The sequence below is a fragment of the Rana temporaria genome, chromosome 4 (genome assembly GCF_905171775.1).
Source record: "Rana temporaria chromosome 4, aRanTem1.1, whole genome shotgun sequence".
NCBI classification, from domain to species: domain Eukaryota; kingdom Metazoa; phylum Chordata; class Amphibia; order Anura; family Ranidae; genus Rana; species Rana temporaria.
Genome location: NC_053492.1, coordinates 266231032 through 266255344, shown reverse-complemented (window position 1 = coordinate 266255344; position 24313 = coordinate 266231032). Strand labels below are relative to the sequence as shown.

Below are 24313 nucleotides of genomic sequence, written 5' to 3'. Positions count from 1 at the left end.
AAACGTGAAGAGGAACTTCATCTTTCAGCATGACAACGACCCAAAGCATACATCCAAATCAACAAAGGAATGGCTTCACCAGGAGATTAAAGTTTTGGAATGGCCCAGCCAGAGCCCAGACCTGAATCCGATTGAAAATCTGTGGGGCAATCTGAAGAAGGCCGTGCACAGGAGATTCCCTCGCAATCTGACAGATTTGGAGTGTTTTTGCACAGAAGAGTGGGAAAATATTTCCAAGTCAAGATGTGCCATTCTGATAAAGTAATACCCAAAAAGACTGAGTGCTGTAATAAAATAAAATGGTGCTTCAAAAAAGTATTATTTTAAGGGTGTGCACACTTATGCAACTATAATATTTTTTTTTTTTTTGCTTCCCTCTACCTAAAGGATTTCAGTTTGTTGTTCAATTGAGGTGTACAGTTTATAAGTCATATTAAAGGTGGAAAAAGTTCTGAAATTATTTATCTTTGTCATTTTTTTACATCACAGAAATCTGACATTTTATTGTAGACTTTTTATATCCACTGTAGGTAGATGCAACAGTGATTCAATGCTGCAGCTGTTGTCCCCTGCTGTCTCTACACTGAGAACTGAACTATCAAAAGACTGCTGTTTGCTCAGTTCTCAGGTCCATTCTGAGAACAGAGTGGTGCTTGTCAATTACCACTCACTGATCTGCTCCTCCAGCGCTCACTGTGGTGCAAGGCTGGGGAGGAGGTGGGAGCAGGTGCGGCTGGCTTAGGCTCTGAGTGGCTCACAGGAAACTGCTATGGTGGCTGGCCAGAGGACACTGCTTTTTGGTGGTATAGGACAAAACAGTGTGCGTGTGTGTGTGGGGGGGGGGGGGGGGAGCGCAGAGGACACAACGGAGGGAATGAAAGGGGACAGGGGACAATGCTTTGGAGGGGCAGGGGACACTACTGTGTGGGGGGGGGGGCAGAGGACACTACTGTGGATGAAAAAGGCAAAGGACACTACTGTGGATAGAGGGCAAAGGACACTACTGTGTGGGGGACACTGCTGATTTCCTAACTCTGCATCCCCTACTATTGACCACTGCAACACTTTTTACTAACCCCTAAACTCCGAGCCACTTAGTAGTGAACTCTGCATCACTTACTACTGATTTCTAAAGTCTCAATGATAAAGCCCCTACTATGCGAAACATGTTAGAGGGTGTTCTCCCATGGGTAGGAGACCAAACTGAAGCAATTATTCACTAATAGGAGCTCCCTATACGCCAAAGCAGTGTGCAGATGGATGCCATTTTGTCGTATTCCTCCTCCATTCGATACTGCTCAGCAGAGCATCTCACGGAAACCAACAGTTTGTCAGAAGTAAGCCAAACTCTGTACAAAATAGGCTTCAGTAATGAAGCCTCCTGACCTGCAAGTAGTAACTGGGGTGGTTGCAGACACAAGTTGCGCTAGATTTATGTACATACCATTTCAGTAAGAACTTAAAGCGGGGGTTCACCCTATCGACGGGAAAAAAACATTTTTTTTTTCTTTTACCTTAAAATCAGGCAATGTAGCGCGAGCTACAGTATGCCTGTCCCGTTTTTTTTAGCCCCATACTCACCTTGTAGTCGTCCATCGAAGATACCGGGGAATGGGCGTGCCTATGGAGACGGAGGATGATTGACGGCCGGCTCTGGCGCGTCACGCTTCTCCGGAAATAGCCGAAATAGGCTTGGTCTTCACGACGCGTGCGCATAGCCTGTGCGCAGGCGCCGTGAAGAGCCGAGACCTACTCCGGCTGTCTTCGGAGAGAGTGACGTGCCAGGGCCGGCCGTCAATCATCCTCCCTCTCCATAGGCACGCCCATTCCCCGCGGGAGCCGAAGTCTACGATGGACGACTACAATGTGAGTACGGGGTTAAAAAAATCGGGACAGGCATACTGTAGCTCGCGCTACAATGCCTGTCTCGATGGTAAAATGTGTCGGGGGGGGTGAACTACCGCTTTAAATGGTATCTTTAACCACTTGACCTCCAGAAGATTTTACCCCCTTCATGACTAGGCAATTTTTTGCTATTCATCACTGTGCTACTTTAACTGTTAATCGTGCAGTCATGCAACTATGTATCCAAACAAAATATTTATAATCCCCCCCCCTCCACACAAATAGAGCTTTATTTTGGTGGTATTTGATCACTACTGTTTTTTTTTTTTTTTTTTTATGCTATAAACTAAAAAAGGCAAAAAAAAATTGAAAAACAAACAAACAGTATTTCTTACATTCTGCTACAAAACATATCCAATAAAAAATGTAATAACATTTCTTCATACATTTTGGCCAAAATGTGTTCTGCTACATGTCTTGGATAAAAGAATTCCAATGAGTGTATATTAATAAAGAATTATTGCACCTACAAACTGTAGCATATATATACTGGATTTTTATTTTTTTATACTACAAAAGACAGTGATCGGTGACTACAGACAATGGGACTACAGGTAATCTGACACTATAATACTGTACTAATGACACTGGCTGGTAAAATATTAACATCTAGGTTGATCAAGTAGTTAAATATGTGCCTAGCTATGTGTAATATATTGAAGACCCCTTTCACACTGGGGCGGTTTGCAGGCGCTATTGCTCTAAAAATAGCGCCTGCAAAATTACCTTAAACAGTGGCTGCTGTTTCTCCAGTGTGAAAGCCTGAGGGCTTTCACACTGGAGCGGTGCACTGGCAGGACAGAAAAAAAAGTCCTGCTAGCCGCATCTTTGGAGCAGTGTGTATACCGCTCCTCCACCACTCCTGCCCATTGAAAGCAATGGGACACCGTGGCTATACCGCCAGCAAAGTGCCTCTGCCCCGCTAGTGGCTGAATAGTGTGAAAGGGGCCTAAAGTGTGCTGCTTTTACTAACAGACCTCTTAGTCTCTCATCCCCAGGGACGGGAAACGGAGAGATTGGTCCCTCTGTACAAAGCTGTGTTGAGTGTCAACACAGGTGTCTGGGCTGTGATTGGACACAGCTGATCAGCAGGTCCCGGACGTGAATTATTGTCCGGAACTTGCTGTGTACAATCATAGTAGGTGTAGGCAGAGGGGCATGCATGTGTACGCCCTAAACCTGGAAGCAGGCAGTGACATACATCAATTTGCCTGTGCGGGCCACCCATCCGCAGTACATTGCGGGGGCGATCGGTCTGCGAGTGGTTAAGCACAGGAGTTATGTCAGCAGACTAAGACTTCTCAGGCACAAATTCATCCAAAAAGAAACAGTGAGACCTCTCCTCATCCGCAGCAGTCTATGCCGCACCTGCAGCAACTGCTGGAGTGCCACAGACAATCAGACAAGAGGAGGGGGCACATAAGTACTTTTATAGCCCCTACGTTCTGAGTCTATATGGTGAATACTGAGTTTTAATATTCAGTGCATGCATTATTACAATAGGAGTGGGGATTTACACTTTATGCTTTCAGGATACTTAATGAATTTTATGGATTTTTGCACTGATTATATTTGTTACTGGACTTGTGGAGAATTTGTCTAATTTAGTTCAGCTGCTGCAATTTTGCTTTTAGATTCATTTTTCTCTTTCTTGCACTGCAGGAATATGCTTTATTTATTTTTTAAACGGTATATATTTATCTCTGTATGCACTGCTTTTATTCTGAGGATAAATTGACCTGCACATTGATAGATTACACATGATAGTTACAGTCCAGTTACAGTGATTTCAGTAGCCATTTTATATATCGAAGAAAAAAAAAAAGGCAACACTGGAAAGACACTAAAGACTATAAACATAACATAAACATAAGCATGCTCTAAGTTTAAATTACATGTTGACAGCTTACCAAGTGGACATAAGGCACAAAGTAGCCAAAAAGTGCAGCTGGGATTCCAAATGCCCATATACAATAGCTCTTCGATTTGAAGATGGAGAAATTGAAGACCTTTGAAAGTTTTTTTTTCTGTCTAGGTATAAGTGGCTTGTAGGTGAATCCAGCCAAAAAGAGAACAAACATCAGAATACACAAGATGCGTAGGGTGTGCTCAAGTCCAATACTATCTAGTAAAAAGCGCAGCAAAAAGGGCAGCGATACTGTAAAAAGGCTGCTGCCTGCAGTTACAATGCCATTGACCAGTCCTAGACGTTTCTTGAAGTAATGTCCCAAAATAACAAGAGATGGTTGGTAAGCAAAAGAGCAGCCACATGCAAATAATATACCATACGTAAAATAAAGAGGATCTAGGCTCCTGTGAAAAGAGAGAAACAAAAATAAGAAGTCATGTATTAGCATTTGTTGCCTCACAACCATCTGTAATATCCCAACTGGAAAATGAAAACAGGAGAAGTGTGATGGTAATTGCTTGCTGTGAGACAATAAAGACATGCTTTAACTAACGAGTTTCACTGGGGCTGATTGACTAAAACTGGAAAGAGCAGCTCTGCATAGAAATCAGCTTCCAGGTTTTTTGTCAAAGCTTAATTGAACAAGCTGAAGTTAGGCAGGCCATACACGGAGCACATTTCTTTCTTGCAGGAAAGAAATTTGCTCCATTCGTTCATGAACACAGACAGTGGTGACAGAGGAATCCCTCCCAAGGATCTATTGTATTCTCCCCACGGGAGGTGGGGAAAGCCATCCCTGTTGGGAGAAGACAGTGATTATTGCTAGCAGCTATACCAATGCCTCTAGCGATAATCGTATGTAAAATCTTTCAGGCTGGTTGTACCCAAGTTGATCGATCAATCAACATGGATACATTCAGCCTACCCATACATGGTTTGAATCTTGGCTGGTTCCTGCTGAACCGGCCAGTATTCCAATCATCTGTGGCTTGGCCTTAGGAGCTAATTGGCTACCATGCACAGCTGCACCAGATTTTGCACCCCCCAATTGGTTTACATTGGTAACCAATTTAATCAGTTAAAACACAGACTTCATCTGATATCAACTATAAATGGAGTGTATGGTTTTCAGTTGTACATGACTAGGATTGTGAAAGATGGTGGGCTTGGCCAAAATAATAACAGTGGGAGGCTTCAAGGGGCATGGTTAAATTAAACCCAAGCTTAGTCAATGCATACACAGCACACAAATGCCACAGTACTTGTACCCACAAAACATGCTTTTTATTACTGTGCCACAAGTGTGAGTCTCAGACATGCATAAACATCAGAACAATCAATTTTAAAATATGAAACGCTTCCACTACAGATGCTTTTCTGCCCACAGTCTACCTTAAAAAAATAACTTTGTTAAAATAGTCGGTGAATACTTAACAACCAGTATCTACTGTATATAAATCCCAGTGACTACTCTGACCTTCTTTCAATCAGATATTAACTAGAACTTGGACTTAAGCACTCTGAAAGGACAGGTTTTGGCCCTGTCCATCATTTTTTAAAAGCCTATGCTTTGTTCTATCATGTCAAAACCTTTTTTTAAGGAATAATTTGCATCAATCCCCCTTGCTGGTCTCCATTTTCCAGACCTCAGATACCAGGGCAAGTGGGGAAGTCCATCTCTCAGTTGTGTAATGTTGACATATCAAAGCCTAGAAGAAGTCTACCTTGGCTCTAGGCTGATAGCCTGCCATGGTTTCTGTTTAAAATGAAAGAAATTGCTGGTGGTAATAGATTTTTGGACCCAGGGAAACACACAAGATATAGGGAACACGTGCTCTGGGTGCCCGGTAAAAGCAATGTCATTGTGTTCAAGTGATCACTGGACTTGCATTGTGAGAAGCAGTAAAGCACAACCTTTGTGTAGCATTATATAGTGAAAAGGTAATTTTTTAGAGAGTAAACACATATCGTGGAGGTCATTATCATCAAGAAGGTCGTTTTCATTAGACTACACATTTAATTTAAATGGTAAAACCAACAATACAATTGTTTATTTGTTTTTTATACATCAAGTGGCACAGAAGTAATAAAGGGGCCACATCAACAGCTTTTTGTTATATATTATGGAAATAATTAAAGTTTACCTGGCCAACATAGAAGTTAGGGGTCACATGTTAGTTTGGTAGACTGCCCAGAACTAGCTTAGGCCCTGGAACAGGTTAGTGATAGGTGACTAACAAAAATTACATTTAGTTCAAGCCTACAACTATCAAGTCTCTTGAAGGAAGGCATTTGCAACTCAGTTTACAAGATCACTTATGATACACTCACCCAACAAAAGAACTTGAAAGAAGACCAATTATACCAACAGCGGCTCCTACTACTGCTGTCTTCCGGCACCCAAACATATCCGTAAATACACTGACCACAGGGGAGCAGAAGAAGATCATTCCCATTGACAAAGAATTCACCCATGCTATGGAAACAAAAAAGAACCAGCATTAATATTTATTTTGGAGGACACAGAAAAAAACTCAAAGCAAATTTATAGTTTTTATATAATTATTTATGTCCACTAATTAAATAAAAACTTAAATAAATATAAAATAATGTACACATATATCATATATACAGCTTTCATCCAGTAGATAGAACTTTGTACAAGATTTATTGCCTTTGAATATCTCAACCAACCAATAAGCATAACCTGATAAAGCTTTGCAGTAGAGTAGTGCTGGGCTTCATTTTTGAATAACTCCAGCATGCTTTTAAAACTATGTTATCAGTGCATATTGTAAAAAACATGTATGCAGTTAATATAAATTGATATAAAACATCAGTTTATAAACTTGCCAGCTTTACAATTAAAATGCACCATTATAATTTTGACTTAAAATGATTCTGAACTCTAAAGTGTAGATTTGCTATGTTATAGGAAGAGTTAAGACATGTTAATCAAGTTAAGTAGCATTTCCCCACCCCATACCAACATATATATATTTTTTTCAGTTTAGAGCAGCATTTTAACAAAATGGAGGGTCCTCATCAAATGAAAGCAAGGAATATGTCAATAGCACATGAGAGAACTCCATCAAAATGTACATCGCTTTTATTGTCACATCACCACGGACAGCAACGTTTCGGAGCCATGCAGGACCCCTTCAGCAGGGAACATGTCATTGTCACATGCCTGATGAAAGGGTTCCTGCATGACTCCGAAATGTTGCTGTCCTTTGCTGTGATGTGATTATCAATAAAAGTGTTGGACCCTATGGCCTCGTACACACGACCGAGAAACTCGACAGAATCCATCAAGAAACTTGGTGGGAGAGCTTTTTTGCCGAGGAAAGCGGTCGTGTGTACGCTTTTCATCAAGGAAACCGTCGAGGAACTCGACGAGGAAAAAAGAGAACAAGTTCTCTATTTCCTCGACGGGAGTCTCAATTTCCTCATCGTGTTCCTCGTCGAGCTGGTTTTCGACGAGAAACTCGAGCGTGTGTATGCTAAGAAACCCTTGCATGCTCAGAATAAAGTAGGAGACGGGAGTAAAAGTAGCATTTGTAATGGAGAAAACACATTTTTCACGCTGTAACAGACTGAAAAGTGCAAATCGTCTCCGACCAAGCTTTTACTTAACACGCAGTAACATGAGATTAGCAAAAGCAGCCCCAAGGGTTGTGCCAGTGGAATCGAACTTCCCCAGCCATTGTATGTGTTGTACGTCACCGCGTTTGAGAACGAGGAGATTTTGTCTTGACAGTGTGTACGCAAAGCAAGCTTGTCGAGTTCCTAGACAAGCCTAACAAGGAACTCGTCGAGGAAAACAATGTGTCTTTTCCGACGAGTTTCTCGGTCGTGTGTACGAGGCCTTTGATGCAGTTTCCTGGTGTGCTGGTGACATATTTTTTGCTTTGAGTCATTCCAGTATCCAGCCAGCATCTGCTTCAGCACCCACTTACTCTACAGCCATTTAAAGGAATGTGGGCATTAGGAATATTGTTTTGGTCTCACTAAATGAAAGGCCCTTGCAATTTAAGTGGAAGGTCTGCTTTAAGATTGCAAAGTTTAAACTATCACTACACTATTAAAATAAGGGGGGAACTAATGCGCAAACCAGCCTAACCCGGGAAAAAATATAATGGTACAAATAAATTAAAAGTTACAATCAAGCAGCAGCCACAACTAATAGTGCTCACGCACTGACAGCATATGATAGACAGGGGGATGTAGTGGCGCTTGCAAATACTAAAAACCGACAATAATTTAAAACAATAAATTATTCTAAACAATGATTCCTAAAGTATGAGAGTGAGTCCGTCCTCTACTGGGGTAAAGTTGTGTTCCACTCGAGGTCTATGCCCAAAGAATACCATCCAGCATCAATAATTAGATGTGGAAGGAACTGCGAGTGAATAAATAATGAAATCCAATGGATAAAAGTGCCTAACTGGCCGCACAGTGTACATGGGATAATAATCCTTTTTTAAAAAATATGTGTCATAAATCCTTAAAGTGCTTGATAAAAAACAAGTGCAAAGTGCTAATAAATAAAACAATAATAGCAGTGAATGAAAGCTCCAGCTCTCCTGGAAAGTGGTTAATTACTAATTAGCAAACACATGCAGGAAAAAGCAACAACTAAAAAGAAGTCCAAAAATGCAAGTGTCCTAAAAACCTAAACGGTTCAATCATAAAACTGTTGTTTTTTCTGTGCGATGAAAAAAATATAATAATATAATAATAAATAAAAAATAAAAAAATCATAAATAATAGTCCAAAAACAGATAGTACAATATCACTGCAGGATTAGTGATAGTGAATAAAACTATATCCAGTGCACAATCAAGTGATAATGATAATATTAAAAATAAAGTCCAAAGTGCAAAGTGCATCTGTGCTCCATTCAACAATTCAGATGATCAGTGGTTAATTCAGTGAAGACTTGTTACATTGTGCTCATTCAGTGAAGACTTGTTACATTGTGCTCATATGTCTGTGAATCAAAACAGCCCGATTTTCCTCAGTGTGGGGATTATTTTTACTAGCCTCTTACCTTCCTGAGGCTTTTACCAAGCCTGTAACAGGAGCTGCTCTGCAGTCACATAGATAAAATCCAGGATCCAAAAACGACTCACACTCCTCCCCATTCAGGCTCTTCCTGAGGCTTTTACCAAGCCTTGGTAAACCTTATAGTGTTGAGCTTTGCAAACAAGTACAGGTTTGGAATAACCTTTAAGAATAATTTTGCTTTTTTTTTAAACTATGGCAATTCTGCATTTATCTTTTTGAAGCCATCTACCTACAGGGCACAGATTGGGGCCTAGAGACAAATGTAGCATATGAGGAATACGGTGTGGCGTGCCAGCTCAAGAAGATGACTATAGAACCAATGCAGCTGGTGTACACCATGTTGGATGAAGGAGGTTGTTGGCTGATCTAAGGTTTGTAGTTGATAAATAGAATAAATAATTTTTAACTTAGTTATTCTTAACTCATCTGTGAATGTTCCTCCTATCCATCCTTACCACCACAGAGCAGTTGGGTAGACATATCCTGTACTTTAAAATTTTATAAAAAGGGATGCCAAGGAAATGAAAACTGTACACATTGATGGGCTTTGTCTGTAGCTGACAAGAATCATCGGCTAGGAGATTCAGACATAAGGCAGAAAAAAAAGCAGTAAAGCAGACACTGCAGGAGAGTAGACCGGACACTCAGTCAGAGTCAAGAGAAAGAGAACAATTGGACCTCTATGTTCACAGGTCCACATATTTACACAGTCTAAATTAAGCCATCCATGAGGACAAAATGCAGAGACTAAAGAACATGCGTGGGGAGTTGTGTGAGATGCTGTTAGAGGAAAACAGCTCAAGTTGTGGGGAAAAATGTTGAAAGATAGCTAGAAAGTGACCAGTCACAGTAGAACCTTTTTATAGAGATCTGATTGGACAGTGGAAAACATAACACAGAATGCCAATGACTAAAGCTGGGAGCCTAATTACAGATCTTTTGCCATTTAGGACAAATCTCAGAAAAATACTTTCCTGACAGACTCAATGCCAGCCTACGTGTGGGTTAACCCCACCTCCTCTCCAATGCTACAGGACCCCATTCCCATAAATTTGAGACTGTGTTACTTTTTTGTTGGCCTCATTGGACCTACAGCGTTGCACTTACATTTCATAATGTCCAAGACCGAACGATTGAACCCAGAGTGGGTTGGTGTCGGGCATACTATTCAAGCAGTGTCAAAGATAGCCAACGGCCCAGCTATGGGCGGGTGTGTGGCTTCAGTTATATATGTCCAGTAGTGGGGACGGCCTGCGTATGCCCAGGAGTGAGACATCTTCCAAGGACCAGCTGGCAACGTCTAGAGCTCTCAGGAGTTTTCTCCATGGCAGCAGTTTTTGTTTATATGCTGTCTATTCCCCCCTCATGGTGTTCCCTGGTTTTGACATCCTCATGGTGCCTGGAACGCTTGTGCATTCCTTTGTGTTGACACCTTACTCTTTCTTTCTAGGACGTGGGGTGTTCCTATAAACTGCAGGCTCGTCGCTTATTCGTCCTCCAGGATGCCATGGACAGGTCACCACCTCCATGTGGCAAGCCTTCATGCTCTAGGTATGTGGGGGTGAGAGGAAGGGGGCCAGGTCCACTGATGGATGGACACATGCCCTAATGAAATGCTCTCTTTTCCCTACCCTTCTCTTTATTTAGCCCTTCCAGGTTGGATTGCCAGTTTGCTATCCGGGACGACAGGGACCTTCCAGGCTGCAACGTCAGCCTTCCTCATCTAGGTCCAGATGTGACTCCCCATCTAGGACCCATCAACAGAGGAGATGTTCCCATTCCTCCTCCAGACACCGCACCCACCACCATGACAGCCGCTCTGATCGCAGAGCCTGCTGAGGACGTGGGACACGAGTCCCGGAGGGCAAATCTTTATTTAACCCATGCTTTGCCCAGGCAGTGAGGGAAAAAAGAGACTGAAAACCAACATATGGAGTCTCTGGTGCAGCAATCCCTGAGGAGTGGGGTACGACCCGCAGGCAGTTCACCAGTCTCCCTGGCTGATGAGGCCCAAGAGGATCCAGGCCTATCCCTGCCTTATGACGCATCTCCCGGGTCTTCCGACAGAGAAACAGAGGGAGACTAATTTATTGGAGGCTTTGACTTCGCCCTAGTCTCACCATTAATTAAAGCGGTCAAAAAGGCCCTTGAGTGGGAAGATCCATCCACTCCCCCGGCTAAGCAAAGGAAATTCTTTACGCACCTGGGGAATGAGCGCTCTAATTTTCCGCTCCTTCCAGAGTTGAAAGATATCATTGATGAGGAATGGAGCAAAGTAGACAAGAAAACCTCTTTGTCAAGTAAAACCTCCAGATTATACCCCTTCAAGGCAAAGGAAGTGAAGCATCTGGAAAACACTCCCCTGGTAAATGCAGCATTGATGCGACTGGCTAAACATGTCACTCTTCTTTTAGAGGACGCTGTAGCCTTTAAGGACAGGCTCGAGAAGAGAATAGATCAAGACCTCAAGAGGATATATACGGACTAGCTTGTAAGGCTTGCAAACCTGCCTTGGCCCTCGTGGCCATGTCTAAGGCTATGGAAGCCTGGAAAGAAAATGTGGACTCCGTGCTCAAGGTCGTTTTTAGAAGAACTGATCAGGGGCTCGGCAAGTCCAAGAATTGAAGATGGCAGCAACCTTCCTGGGGGAAGCTTCCATCGACCTGATCCACCTGCTGACCCGGACTATGCTATCCTCGGTCACGGCTAAGTGGGCCTTATGGTTACGCCCTTGGCTCGCTGATCCAGGTTCTATACAAGCCTGGTGTAGGATACCCTTTGAAGGACCCTCGTTGTTTGGCAACAGGCTGGATAGCACTATAGCCCGGGCCACGGGTGGGAAGTCGGGCTTCTTGCCCCAGGATAGGCATCTGCTCGGCCAGAAGAGGCTCCAGCAGAGAAGACGCAGTACTGAGCATTCAAGAGAAGCACACTCTTACAGGCCCGGCTAGGAATTCAGAAGGAATTGGAGCAGGGGTCAGACATCCTTCCAAAAGCCAACTAAGAGCCAGGCGTCCAGCCAGTCATTTTGAGATTGGGTTCATTTGCATCTCTTCCAGCACATCTGGGTGGCCTCAATCTCAGACTACTGGACCTACAGGCCACACATGGTGCTTCACCAGTACTCCTCCCCCAGGTTTATTTCTACCCTGCTACCACGGTCAGAAGAAAAGAAGCAGGTGTTACTGTCCTATGTGGATTCGCTGATTGTACAGGGAGCCGTGTTGCCTGTCCCGAAGGGCAAAGAATTCCAAGGAGTGTACTCCCCTCTCTTCCTAGTGCTAAAGAAAAACGCTTCATAGACTGTGATAGACCTAACCTACTTAAACAAGTTTATAAAACACAAAATTTCAAACGGGAGACTCTGACTACCATCCAGCAAGCCGTGCAGCCAGGCGATTGGCTAGTCTCATTCGACTTAAAGGATGCCTATTTTCACGTGCCTGTAGCAGAAGAATTCTGCAAATAACTTTGGTTCATGGTCAGGCAAGAGCACATACAGTTCACCTGCCTCCCTTTCGGGCTGACAACCTCACCTCAAGTTTTTTCAAAAGTTCTTCTGGCCGTGGTGGCCCTCATCAGAACAAAAGTGATACGTTGTATCACTATCTCAATTACCTCCTGTTACTATCCCAGGACAAGGAGCAGCTGCTGATTCACAGAGCTCAGGTTATCACCACACTGCTCAAGTTTGGTTGGCTGCTAAATTTAGATAAAAGCCATCTGGAACCAGTACAGCGCCTGGTATACCTATGTCTCACCTCTGTATTAGGAACTTATTGAAAAGAATAAGAGACCCCTAATTAAAGTATACTGTAACTACAAAATATATGGATAGCATGGATAGGGATTAGAATACCTGTCAGGTCTTTTTTGCTGCTTGTGTTCCCATTTCACCCTCTCTAATTGTCCTGCTTACTGTTATCACAAATAAAAAAGAAAGAGATTCCCAAATTATGGCTTGTCAGCACAACAGGAATAAAGGGAAGACTAGCACTAGTGACAAGCAGGGATTCCCTCATCTTGGAGGGATGTCTCTCACTTCCAGTTTTGGCTATGGTACAGGAAGTGAAGACAAATCTAGTGTACCGATGTCAAAAAAGAAAAAAATAATTAAAAGGACTTCTAACCCTCCCTTAATGTGTCCAAAATGTGTAAAGAGTAAACTGGGTATTTCTTTCTTTTGATTGTTTAAATGGGAGTATTGCACTGCAACTGCAAGCCTAGGGTTTGGCTTGCGGTTGCGAAGCTGCCCCACTGAGTATGTTGCTGTGAGCTTAAATGTCTAGTTTTACCCCCCTCCACCTGCAAGTATAAACTAAGCCTTACAGATTACATAGAAACCTTTACATTTGATTCTGTAAACCGCCACTGTTTTTCAATGAACATATTTAGGTGTGGCCACTAGATGTCACACTTACTGCAGAGCTGTAAACTCAATTCATAAAGAAGCCCTGTGTGACGCACATCTTACTAACACCCCTGTAAGCTCAAAAGTTAAAGGCTACCATACGTACAGGTTTGTTTATAGTAACTTTGAACATGTCCAGCAAATATGTAAAGGTATAATACCACAGATGATGTCTAAGAGGATACTGCCAGATTCATGTGCATCCCAGGACATGGGTTATGGACCAATGGTGTAAATGTAATTTTTATTGCTATTGATGAAGACCACAGCAGTTTTTAGTTGATGTGTATTACACAGGTAAAAAAAAAAAAAATCTGTATTTTCTGAAGGAAAAGTAAAAAGTGATAAAATGATTCATAATTCCTCAGTTTGATACTGGATAAAATGATTGAAGGTCTAAAATTCTACAATGTAACTTGATGCAATGTAATATTAATTTCCACTATAACGAGTGAAGGTGATATCCAAAATCTTGGGTCCTGGTTAACATATCTATCTATTTGACCCAGTTGATCATCGGTAGCTAAAACCATAGTGTAATGGGACAGGGCATTAATATCTGTGAACTCCAGGTCAATTCATGAATTTGACTAACATGAAAACCTGTCTGAGAAGACGGTTTGATTTCTTTTTCCACTGAGTATGTGTCAAATGCAACATCACCATATCATTACATTTTGAGCAGATCTCCAAGTTACCCATGAGGCCTGTACACACGATCGGACAAAACCGATGAAAACGGACTGAAGTTCAGTTTCATCGGTCCAAACCGACCGTGTGTGGGCCCCATCGGTCAGTTATCCTTCGGTCCAAAAAATTAGAACTTGCTTTAAAATTCAACCGATGGACGCCTAACCGATAGGTCAAAACTGATGGTTAGTATGCAAAAGCATCGGTTCAAAACCCGCGCATGCTCAGAATCAAGTCGACGCATGCTTGGAAGCATTGAACTTAATTTTTCTCTGCACGTCGTTGTGTTTTACGTCACCGCGTTGGACTCGATCGTTTTTTTAACTGATGGTGTGTAGGCACATCAGACCATCAGTCCGCTTCATCGGTTAACTGACCGTGACTGTGTGTACGCGGCCTAAGATGTCCCATTTATGTCCAGGTTTAGTAATTACATTTTCTGCAACATTTTGTTCTAAAACAGTTTTATATATAGATATCTCTCTCTCTCTCTCTCTCTCTCTCTCTCTCTCTCGATATATATATATATATATATATATATATATATATATATATATATATATGTATATATATATATATATATATATATATATATATATATATATATATATATAGTAAAAAGATCTAGTGCAACCTATATTCACTAATACCACAAATAAAGTAACTTTAAATGTCCCAATACAAAAGTCCAAAAAAAGATTGAGTAAAGGTTGATACTCAAATGTGTTACCATCCACCAGCACTATCCACATGCTATAAAAGTCTTCAACTTATGAATCACCTGTGATCTGCAAGCAGTCACCACCTGTGCTCCGTATATGCTCACTTTCAGACAAGACTCTGATTATTAGTCAAGGGCCAGATGCGCTTTTGCCTCATCACGGGTCAGTGATCAGATGGCTCCTTAAATACAATCCTTATATCCTCCACTCTACTCTGATGCTCACTCAAGTAAACATAGGCGTGCGCAGGGGGTGTGCATGGGCACACCCTAATTACTATGTGCGCTGCAGAATCCCCCTAGTGCCTGGGCTCCCCCCTTGTTATCCTCCTCGCCCTGCAGTGCTGCTGACTTCCCTCCTCTCTGCTCCCCCTGGCTGCATCGGTGGATGTTTCAGGATGGAGAGGGGGAAGGGGCTAGTAAATATGTAATTTACCACCCCCTTTCTTTTAAATGAACACACTTGGTCACTGTGTCCATTCATAACTGAAGCATAGTAAACAGACTTTGGCCCATCACCCTCCCGCTCCCCCATACTTACTTACGCCCTCATTCAATCCAGCGCTATGCACATCTGCAGCTCTTCTCTCCCCTCACTTCTGTGACTCACTGGCTTTGCTGGGGCAGCGGGACAGGGAGGCACCCAGTGCTGTTAATCAAAGTCAGTGATCAAATATAGTTAATCAAAGCTCAGCGTTGCTGAGTCCCGCTCTCTGTGTCAATGAAAAAGTAATTTAGGGGCATCACCCATGTGCCCGGCCAATGGGAGCTGAATGGACTATTCCAAGGATTACAATCATATTTTTGTTAAAAATTATACAATTTTATTTATCCACAATTAAAAATTGGATTAGTAGATCTTACAGTGCCAGTTTAATTTGTCAATATTGTAGGAATGAGAAATCCCTTTTGTGATCTTAACCGTGTTGATGTCCAATGCTATGGGTTAAATTCTGTTCCTCCCAGGGTTCTGTCATTTTGATCTAGATTGATTTCAGGTTAGTTTTGAATGTTGCTTGAGGCCATAGCCTCTTGTTACCCACAGCAGCTGTATATTCCCTCTCTCACTCTTTTTCTCTATTCATTTTCCAATCCTTTCTCTCCTTCCCTTTCCCTGCCCCATTCCATTTCCTCCCCCTTCTTCCTCTTCCTTTTCTTTCCACCCTCCCCTTCCCCCCCCCCCCCACCCCATCCATTCCATGTTTCCCCTTCCCATTCCCACCTTCCTTACCTTTCTTTCCAGCTGTTGCTTTTTCTCTTTCTATTCTTCTTTCCCTCCCCCTTCCCCCCCCCATCTTTTCCCTCCCCTTTCTCCATGTCACATTCATTTTACTCCTGCTTTTTTCTTTCTACGATCTTATGGAGGGTTCCCTAGCTTAGTTGGTTATGCCATGGCAAAATCTGTTATTCTCTTTTTCAGCATATTCTGGCCACGTGTGTTTGTTTTCTTGCCCCCCCTTCCCCCCCCCCCCCCCCGGCTTTGCCTGTTCCGCCTGGGTAAGCATCTTAGTATTCAGTACCTCCCTTCTTTGTTACATTGCTTTAAGACAGTTTGAAATGACTGTGTATTGTTTTATCATAGATATTTTGTATGTAATTCCTCCTGAGGAAGCTTTTTTTGCTGCAAAAGTTGTAGAGGATTTGGCCTACTTTCAAATTTTCCCAAGAGCATGGATATCCTCAGCTTCGTTTGAGGACTGTGTTTTCCAAGCAATACTAGCTTGGAATAGCGATGACTTTGGAAATGTTTGTTTTTTTACTTCTATGGACATATCTTGAATGTTTTTATGGATAAATAAAATTGTATAATTTTTAACAAAAATATGATTGTAATCCTAGGGTACCAAGATAGTCTATTTAGCTCCCATTGGTGGGCACATGAGGTATGCCCCTAAATTCCTTTTTTCGCTTACTAATATTAGGCTGATGGTACCCCCTATACCTATTTTTTATGTATTTAAACCCCTGGGGCCTACACTAAATTTATCCATTTGTCTGTGTCAATGGACACAGCAGTGGGGCTCGGAGGCAAGCATGCACGAGTGCCCCCATGGGAAGCAGCTTCCCGTGGGGGCACTAAACAGAGAGGAGGGGCCAGGAGCAACGTAAGGGGATCTGAAAAGAGAAGGTTTAGGGCACAGGGCAGGTAAGTAAAGAGATGTTTGCTATTTAAAAAAAATCCTTTACAGTCCTTTACAGTCACGTAAAAGTTTTATATCATTTAGAAGAGGATTTTATACTCATAAATTTGTATTCTGTATGAGGTATTTGTGTGCATGATTGATGTTAATAACAACAAGGTAATGTCATAACATTTGGCATCTGGACTAAGGTTGGCAGGGCTCTGACTGGAGTTGGCTTTATTGCTTTTGGAGTGAAGATGATCAAATGTTTTAGATAAGCTCTGAAGCTAAAGCTGAGTTAAAATTATAATGTAGCTGACCTCTGGAGTCTGGAGCTGACATTCCGCAGCTCCTATTTACAGTACTATTTCGCATGACCATCATACATTAAAATTGCTTGTCAAGTAAATTTTTTTCAAGAAATTCTCACAGAGCCACATAATGTAAATACATTTCCATACAATGGTAAAGGCAATACGCTGTTAGGGTTCTATCAGACTTTGACAGGCTGACTGATTTAACCCTATAATGCCATGATACTGCACCACAATGGAGTGCACTGTACCTGGTTTTGGTATGGCCCCATTAAATTCAATGAGCAAGTTTGATAGGCAGCACCTCCTGTCAAAAAAAAAAAAATGCAGAGGCTGCAAAGCACCATGGCCGCAGTATCTGTACAGTACTATCCAGCTGTATTGGAACAGTTTGGTGGGGTGGCAAGGGGGCAGTAAAACCGTGGCTCAGCTGCCCATTTTTAGGGCCACCTGTCTGATAGAGCCCTTAGGCATTTGTATCAAAATTCAATGTAATATACAATAAAAAATGTAAGTATATGAGATCAAATTCGTTCAAAGAAACAAGTGAAAAGAAAGCAGTCCTTAATGGGACATGGGGGGTTACAGTTCTCTCTATTGGGTATAAATAGTCACTCTGAGTAGCTAGAGCTCTCATTTTAGACCTAACATATTAGGAGGAGTGGGGAATACAAGGGGAAGATCCCTAGCCAGATATAGGGGGTTCGGATGGGGGGACAGAATGGGGTGAAGACAAAAGGCAGAAACAGGAAGCAAAAGAGAGAAGAGGGCAGGGTTTTAGACAAAGGGGGTTAGGAGAAACCTGCTGTGGATGAGGGAAGAGAGCAGAACTGTTCTTTTTATATAAAGATTGTAAGACTTTGGCTTTTGACATAATAACGATAGAAGAGGAGTTAGGTCCAGTAAGTTAAAAAAATAAGATGAAAACCGTATTCTGGGGTGGAACAAACTTTCTGAATTTCTTCCTCAGGATGGTAAAAGGAAAGCAGTTAAATATTACATTTTCATGGTTTCATTTATTCAAGAGATCTACTGTGTCAAGGTGGGAGGGGAGGTCTGTTTCCATAGGATAGCAATACTGTTTCTGGTGGCATGTATTATGTGGATTCTGAGCGAGTTCTTGTATATCCTGACTGGGTGGGTGAGGTGAAATAGAAAAGCTACAGGGGCATTATCAATAGGGACTCCTGTAAGTTAAACTTTGTAGTAAAGTGTAGACCAGAAGGGGGCGAGAAGGGGTCATTCCTAAAATATATGCATAAGGGTGCCCTGCGCCAGCATTATGTGAGCTTTGGGATATACATTTTGTTCAGTAAGTCTAAGGTCCTTCATAAAAGGTCAATATAATTTATTTTATAGTAGGAAAACAAATGTCTGAAGTGGAATAAAGCATTAACTAAGAGTCCTTCTTTGGATCTCTTTTTTACTATGCCACTATAGTGCATGCCTTGTGATATACCTTCATGTTAATATGTAAAATTTGAACTCTTAATCATCCTACTATTTTTTAGACTAACTGATAAACAGTAATAGTAACTCAGATGAATGGCATACTACACAAGGCCAATTATTTGTTGGGTTTTTCAAGTCCCTTTTAGATGCTCCAGATGTCAGATGACTGAATGGAGTGTGATGGTCATTCATAGTTGTGTCAAGGCCCTATGAACGGTTCTATTACATTACATCAAGAATGCTAACAGCTTCAGGGGTTATATCCAGTACATAACCGAAATGAGTACTATAATTTGTGGTAATGTACCTCGTGTTTGAGGGATGGTATTGGTATGTTTCATCTTTTTTCCCTAAGGCGAGCTGCTCTGTTTCTAACAGTACTTAGAGTACATCTTATTTGTAGCAGTGGGGGGTATCATAAGAGCAATTTGTATAGGCCAAATGCACAACCATTTTAAATAGCAAATACCAGAATAAAAACATTGGCTGAATACTATGAGGGTGTGGTAAAGATAAAAAGAAAATAATAAAATAGGCGGACCAAGTTATCCTGCTGTTTGATATGGTTGGCACCTTTAATACCTCTGACAAATAACTCACCAGCAAAGAAGTTAATGTATAACTTCATACAGATAGGGGCTTTATGTGGATGCCTAAAAAAATATTTTTTGTACCAAGCTTTGGAAATGAAAATGGTATACTGGCACATATAAAGCTCATGCTGGGAGAAACAAAAGCATTTGAAAAAAAATAAAACAGTCTTGTCTTCTACACATATTATGATGCTTTAGGGCTTTAACAAATTATCACTAAACTCTACACGTGAGAAACCAGAATCCATGAACCCCTCCTATATGCTGCTCTGGTAGATAAGAGGAACTGAAATGGGACAGAGTGCAAATGTAGAATATCACAGCCATAGTGCAAAAGCATGCAAAACAATACAAATGACAAAAATAGAGCCAAAGGAGATATAAAAAATAGTGGTATCCCTTTGCATTTATTTGGCAAGCATTGCAACAAGAATTTATACTCAATAGTTCACAGCTACAAATCAGAAGACAATTTTTTTTTATCAGTGTGGGGCAAAAGGACAGTAAATTGGATTGGATGGTTTTCCCATGGAATAGAATACAATGTCTTTACTAATTTGACAGAATTAAACAAGCAATGTGTAATGTACAGTAACATATTGCAGCCAAAACTAGTTTCTACCATTACGCAGTAAGTAATAAAAGAAAATATCGAATAAGCTACCAATAGCCATCAGAGACCCAGAGAAACGATCTGCCGGCGCCGGATGGGAGGCATAGAGATGACTGGTGACCAGATGGTCACCAGTCATATCTATGATCGTCGGAGGCCCGGGCGCGATGTTATGACGTCACGCCCGGGTACCGGAATGTAAACAAAGCCGCAATCGCGGCTTAAGCATGAGATCCGTGAATTTTCTTTCACAATCTAATGCTTTCCAGCCTTGAGGAGAGATGTGGGGTCTTATTGACCCCGCATCTCTCCATAAAGAGGACCTGTCACGAACCATTCCTATTACAAGGGATGTTTACATTCCTTGTAATAGGAATAAAAGTGATCAAAAAATAAATAAAAAAAAAAGTGTAAAAATAAAATAAATTAAGTAAAATAAAAAATATTTTTTTTATACGCCCCTATCCCCGGTAGCTCACGTTCAGAAGTGAACATACACGTAAGTCCCGCCCACATATGTAAACGCAGTTGAAACCACACATGTGAGGTAGCGCCAGCAACAATTCTAGCACTAGACCTCCTCTGTAACTCTAAACTGGTAACCTGTAAAAAAAAAAAAAGGAACGCCTATAGAGATTTTTAAGTACTGAAGTTTGACGCCATTCCATGAGTGTGCGCAATTTTAAAGCGTGACACAATTTTAGGTATCTATTTACTTGGCGTAACTTCATCTTTCACATTATACGAACAAATTATGCTAACTTTACTGTTTTGTTATATTTTAATTCATGAAACCGTTTTTTTACCCCCAAAAAAAGGTGTTTGAAAAATTATTGCACAAATACTGTGCGATATAAAAAGTTGCAATGACTGCCATTTTATTCCCTAGGGTGTCTGCTAAAAAAACATATATATTGTTTGGGGGTTCTGAGTAATTTTCTAGCAAAAAATTTATGATTTTTTCATGTAGGAGAGAAGTGCCAAAATAGGCCTGGTATGGAAGTGGTTAAAGAAATATAAAGCAATAACAACTATAAAAAAAAATAAGGGGGCATTTAGAAAAAAAAAAAAAAAAAAAAAACGCTGTGTGAATGTCTCAAGTATTTGCGCAGGTATCATGAATACTACCTGTAATTTGTGAAATCATGTTTACTTTCTATGGTCATCTAATGGCCACAATGTGGCATTTTCATAAAGTCCCTTATTCAGGAAAATGCCACATTATGGCTACTAAATGGAGCTGCCAATATTTGGAAGAAAACCTATTAAAACACATTATTTGTGGCAGCTGTGCAAATGCTTGTAATACTCTGACATCAGTTTTATAAAGGGAACCCTGGCTGTTTTGGGCACATGATAGAAAAGTATTGCAAAACACATCTGCTGAGATACTGAAACTCACATTCTTTTATCTCCTTAAAACAGGACACAAGTCACATGCCTAAAAAAAATATTCATCTTATCTTTTGCTAAGAGAACTCATTTGCATTCAAGAATTGAGAAGCTCTAAGCAAGTTCAAATGGATGAGATGGAGGCGTGTTTTATGGTAATACGTCTTGACCCAACGTAAATGACGTTTTTTCTGAACAGCGCATGCGCCGTCTGTGGGGGTATCCCAGTGCGCATGCTCGAAATTAACCCGCAACAAGCCAATGCTTACGACGTGAACGTCATTCTACGCAAAGCCCTATTCGTGAACGACTTACGCAAACGACGTAAAATTTTCAAAATTCGACGCGGGAACGACGTCCATACTTAACATAGGATACGCCTCATATAGCAGGGGTAACTATACGCCGAAAAAAGCCTTACGGAAACGACGTAAAAAATTGCGCCAGCCGGACGTACGTTCGTGGATTGCCGTATCTAGCGAATTTGCATACTCGACGCGGAAATCGACGGAAACGCCACCTCGCGGCCAGCGTAAATATGCACCTTAGATCCGACGGCGAACTAAGACGTACGCCAGTCGGATCTAGCCCAGCTTCAGGCGTATCTTGTTTTGTGGATACAAAACAAAGATACGCCGGAGCAAACTAGAAGTTACGCGGCGTACCAATAGATACGCCAGCGTAAACGATTCATGGATCTGGCCCTAAATGTTTACTACAATATACTTGCACATATTTACAGAATGGCCATGCATACATATATTGTTTTTTTGGCTAAATATGGAATTCATCTATAATGAGTAAGCAAAAGATTCTTTAAAAAGCACAGAACATTCCTATGGAAGATATATTTATTACCACTAGAAAAATGTAGTAAAACAACATACTTCTCAGCAACAACCCATTTGCCTCATGCTGAGCATCTTATGCCCAGATGTCTTCTTTACAAGTTTGTGTTTTTTCTTCCTTTCATCCTGCTGTGCTCATTTAGCATTTCATAAGTCATGTTTTGCAGATGTAAGATCTTAGGTGCAGTGCCTTAGAAAACGAAAATAGGTTTAAGCCAGGGGTGCACAACCGTGCAATTGTCATTCAAAATGCGACAGCGCTGAAAGCTGAAAATTGGCTTGGGCGGGAAGGGTGTGTAAGTGCCTGGTATTGAAGTGGTTAAATAGCCTTGCAGGAGTTTAATGTAATTTTTTGCATGTGTGCGCTGTAATATTGTTTTTCTATTAACAATGCACTTTTTACAATCGCAGGGACAGTGCATTCTAGCACGGTGTGGAAAAGGCCATCAGTCTGGCATAGTTCCCAGCATGTTTATTTCAGCTTTGAGTCCAAATGATGGGCATGACTGCCAAGCAACCAGTATATTCAGGAATTATACAAAGAAATCATCTATATTTCTCTTAGCAAAGCTTTTCTCAAACTTTTCTAAAACAAAGTAATAAAAGTTTGAAAAATACTGTAGGCGTATGTACACAAACAGAAGGCTCTTATCATCATCAAACGAATGCTGGTTATGCTGATAGTGTTTACTCTAGCAACAAACGTGTTATCTGTGAAGCACAAACCAAGAATACTTCTGTCTGCCAGCAGATTAAAAACACTATAATTGGTATCGACTATTAATCCTGAGGTTTTAGGCATTTTTTCCTAATGGCAGATCATTATACCGTAATTATTAACTTGCAAATATGCAGATAGTGGACAAATTCTGGATGACCTTTGATAGTTCATAAAACTTAAAAAACTTGTAAACTTAGCACACACCTTGATAACCTCCTATACTAAACTATGTAATCTAGTGCATAAAACAAGGAAGACAAGGCTGAAATAAATCAGGATTTTACCTGTGAATTTACTACATAGGGATACAAATGTCTAAATACAAGATCTATGTGTAATCTTACTTGAATCTTGGTGTGCTTTAGCCTTATGCCGCGTACACACGACCGTTTTTCGGGTTCTATAAAATTACGTTTTTTTTAAACGTCATTAAAAACGATTGTGTGTGGGCTTCAGAGCATTTTTCGGGTTCTAAAAAATGGGCAATTTTTTTTTCGAACATGCTCTATTTTTTCACAACGTTTTTAACGTTGTCGTTTTTCGGGTTGTAAAAAATGGTCATGTGTGGGCTTTAACGACGTGAAAAATACGTGCATGCTCAGAAGCAAGTTATGAGACGGGAGTGCTCGTTCTGGTAAAACTACCGTTCGTAATGGAGATAGCACATTCATCACGCTGTATCAGACAGAAAAGCGTGAATCGTCTTTTACTAACACAAAATCAGCTAAAGGGCAACGTCATCCGAATGGAACTTCCCCTTTATAGTGCCGTCGTACATCATCGTACTTTGCTAGAGCTTTTTTATTTTCACGATCGTGTGTAGGCAAGAGCCTGAAAAGCTGTTTTTTTTACAACCCGAAACATGATCGTGTGTACGCGGCATTAGAGTATTCCTTCTAGGGGGTGTGAAACTTTTCCCCTGTGCAGGAGCTTTTTTTTTATACAGACTGGTCCCTGCTGCTCTCTCACCTTGTGCAGGGTGACTGGTCTTGCCTCTCCTTCATTTACATGCAGGCAGCCTTTAGTGGGTGGAGCAGCTGGACCCCTCCCACAGCTATGCTCTCTGCACAGCCTAAGTACAGCATGGTGATGATATAACCACCACTTTAACAAGGTAATAACTGGGCATTTGAAGTGGAAATACATCCTCTGTGGCTATTGTAGAAAATATTTGTGCCCAGAGTTCACTTTTAACTTAGTTTTAGCACAAAATAAACCCAGGACCTTACAAAGCTCTTATTTGGAACAGTCCAAATCATCATATTAGATAGACAGATTGTGAATTTGGAAAAGAAAAATGTATACATACACAAACACACACGCACATACATATATATACAGTATGCACAGTATTTCAAAGTTCACTGTAAGCGCTATTTCTTGGAAATATCCGTTGCATGTGAAAAGCTCTACTGACATGCCTTATACTTCACAGTAACTCGATATAACAAAGTACTGACACATTTTTCTATACCACAAAATAACAGCACGCACCCCTTCCTACATAGTTTCTACGAGATATCTGTCTGCCTTAATCACTTCTGCCATTCT

The 24313-nt window shown here is 41.2% G+C and overlaps 1 protein-coding gene across 1 annotated transcript in view; it reads right to left on the bottom strand.

Moving 5' to 3' along the window:
* Positions 1 to 24313, bottom strand: part of SLC16A10 (solute carrier family 16 member 10) — a 120836-nt gene that overhangs the window by 14381 nt on the left and 82142 nt on the right. The window contains exons 2-3 of the mRNA XM_040350247.1: positions 6146 to 6290; positions 3816 to 4218 (exon numbers count right to left, since the gene is read on the bottom strand). Coding sequence (XP_040206181.1) covers positions 3816 to 4218; positions 6146 to 6290 — 548 coding nt within the window. The remainder of the gene's footprint in view (positions 1 to 3815; positions 4219 to 6145; positions 6291 to 24313) is intronic.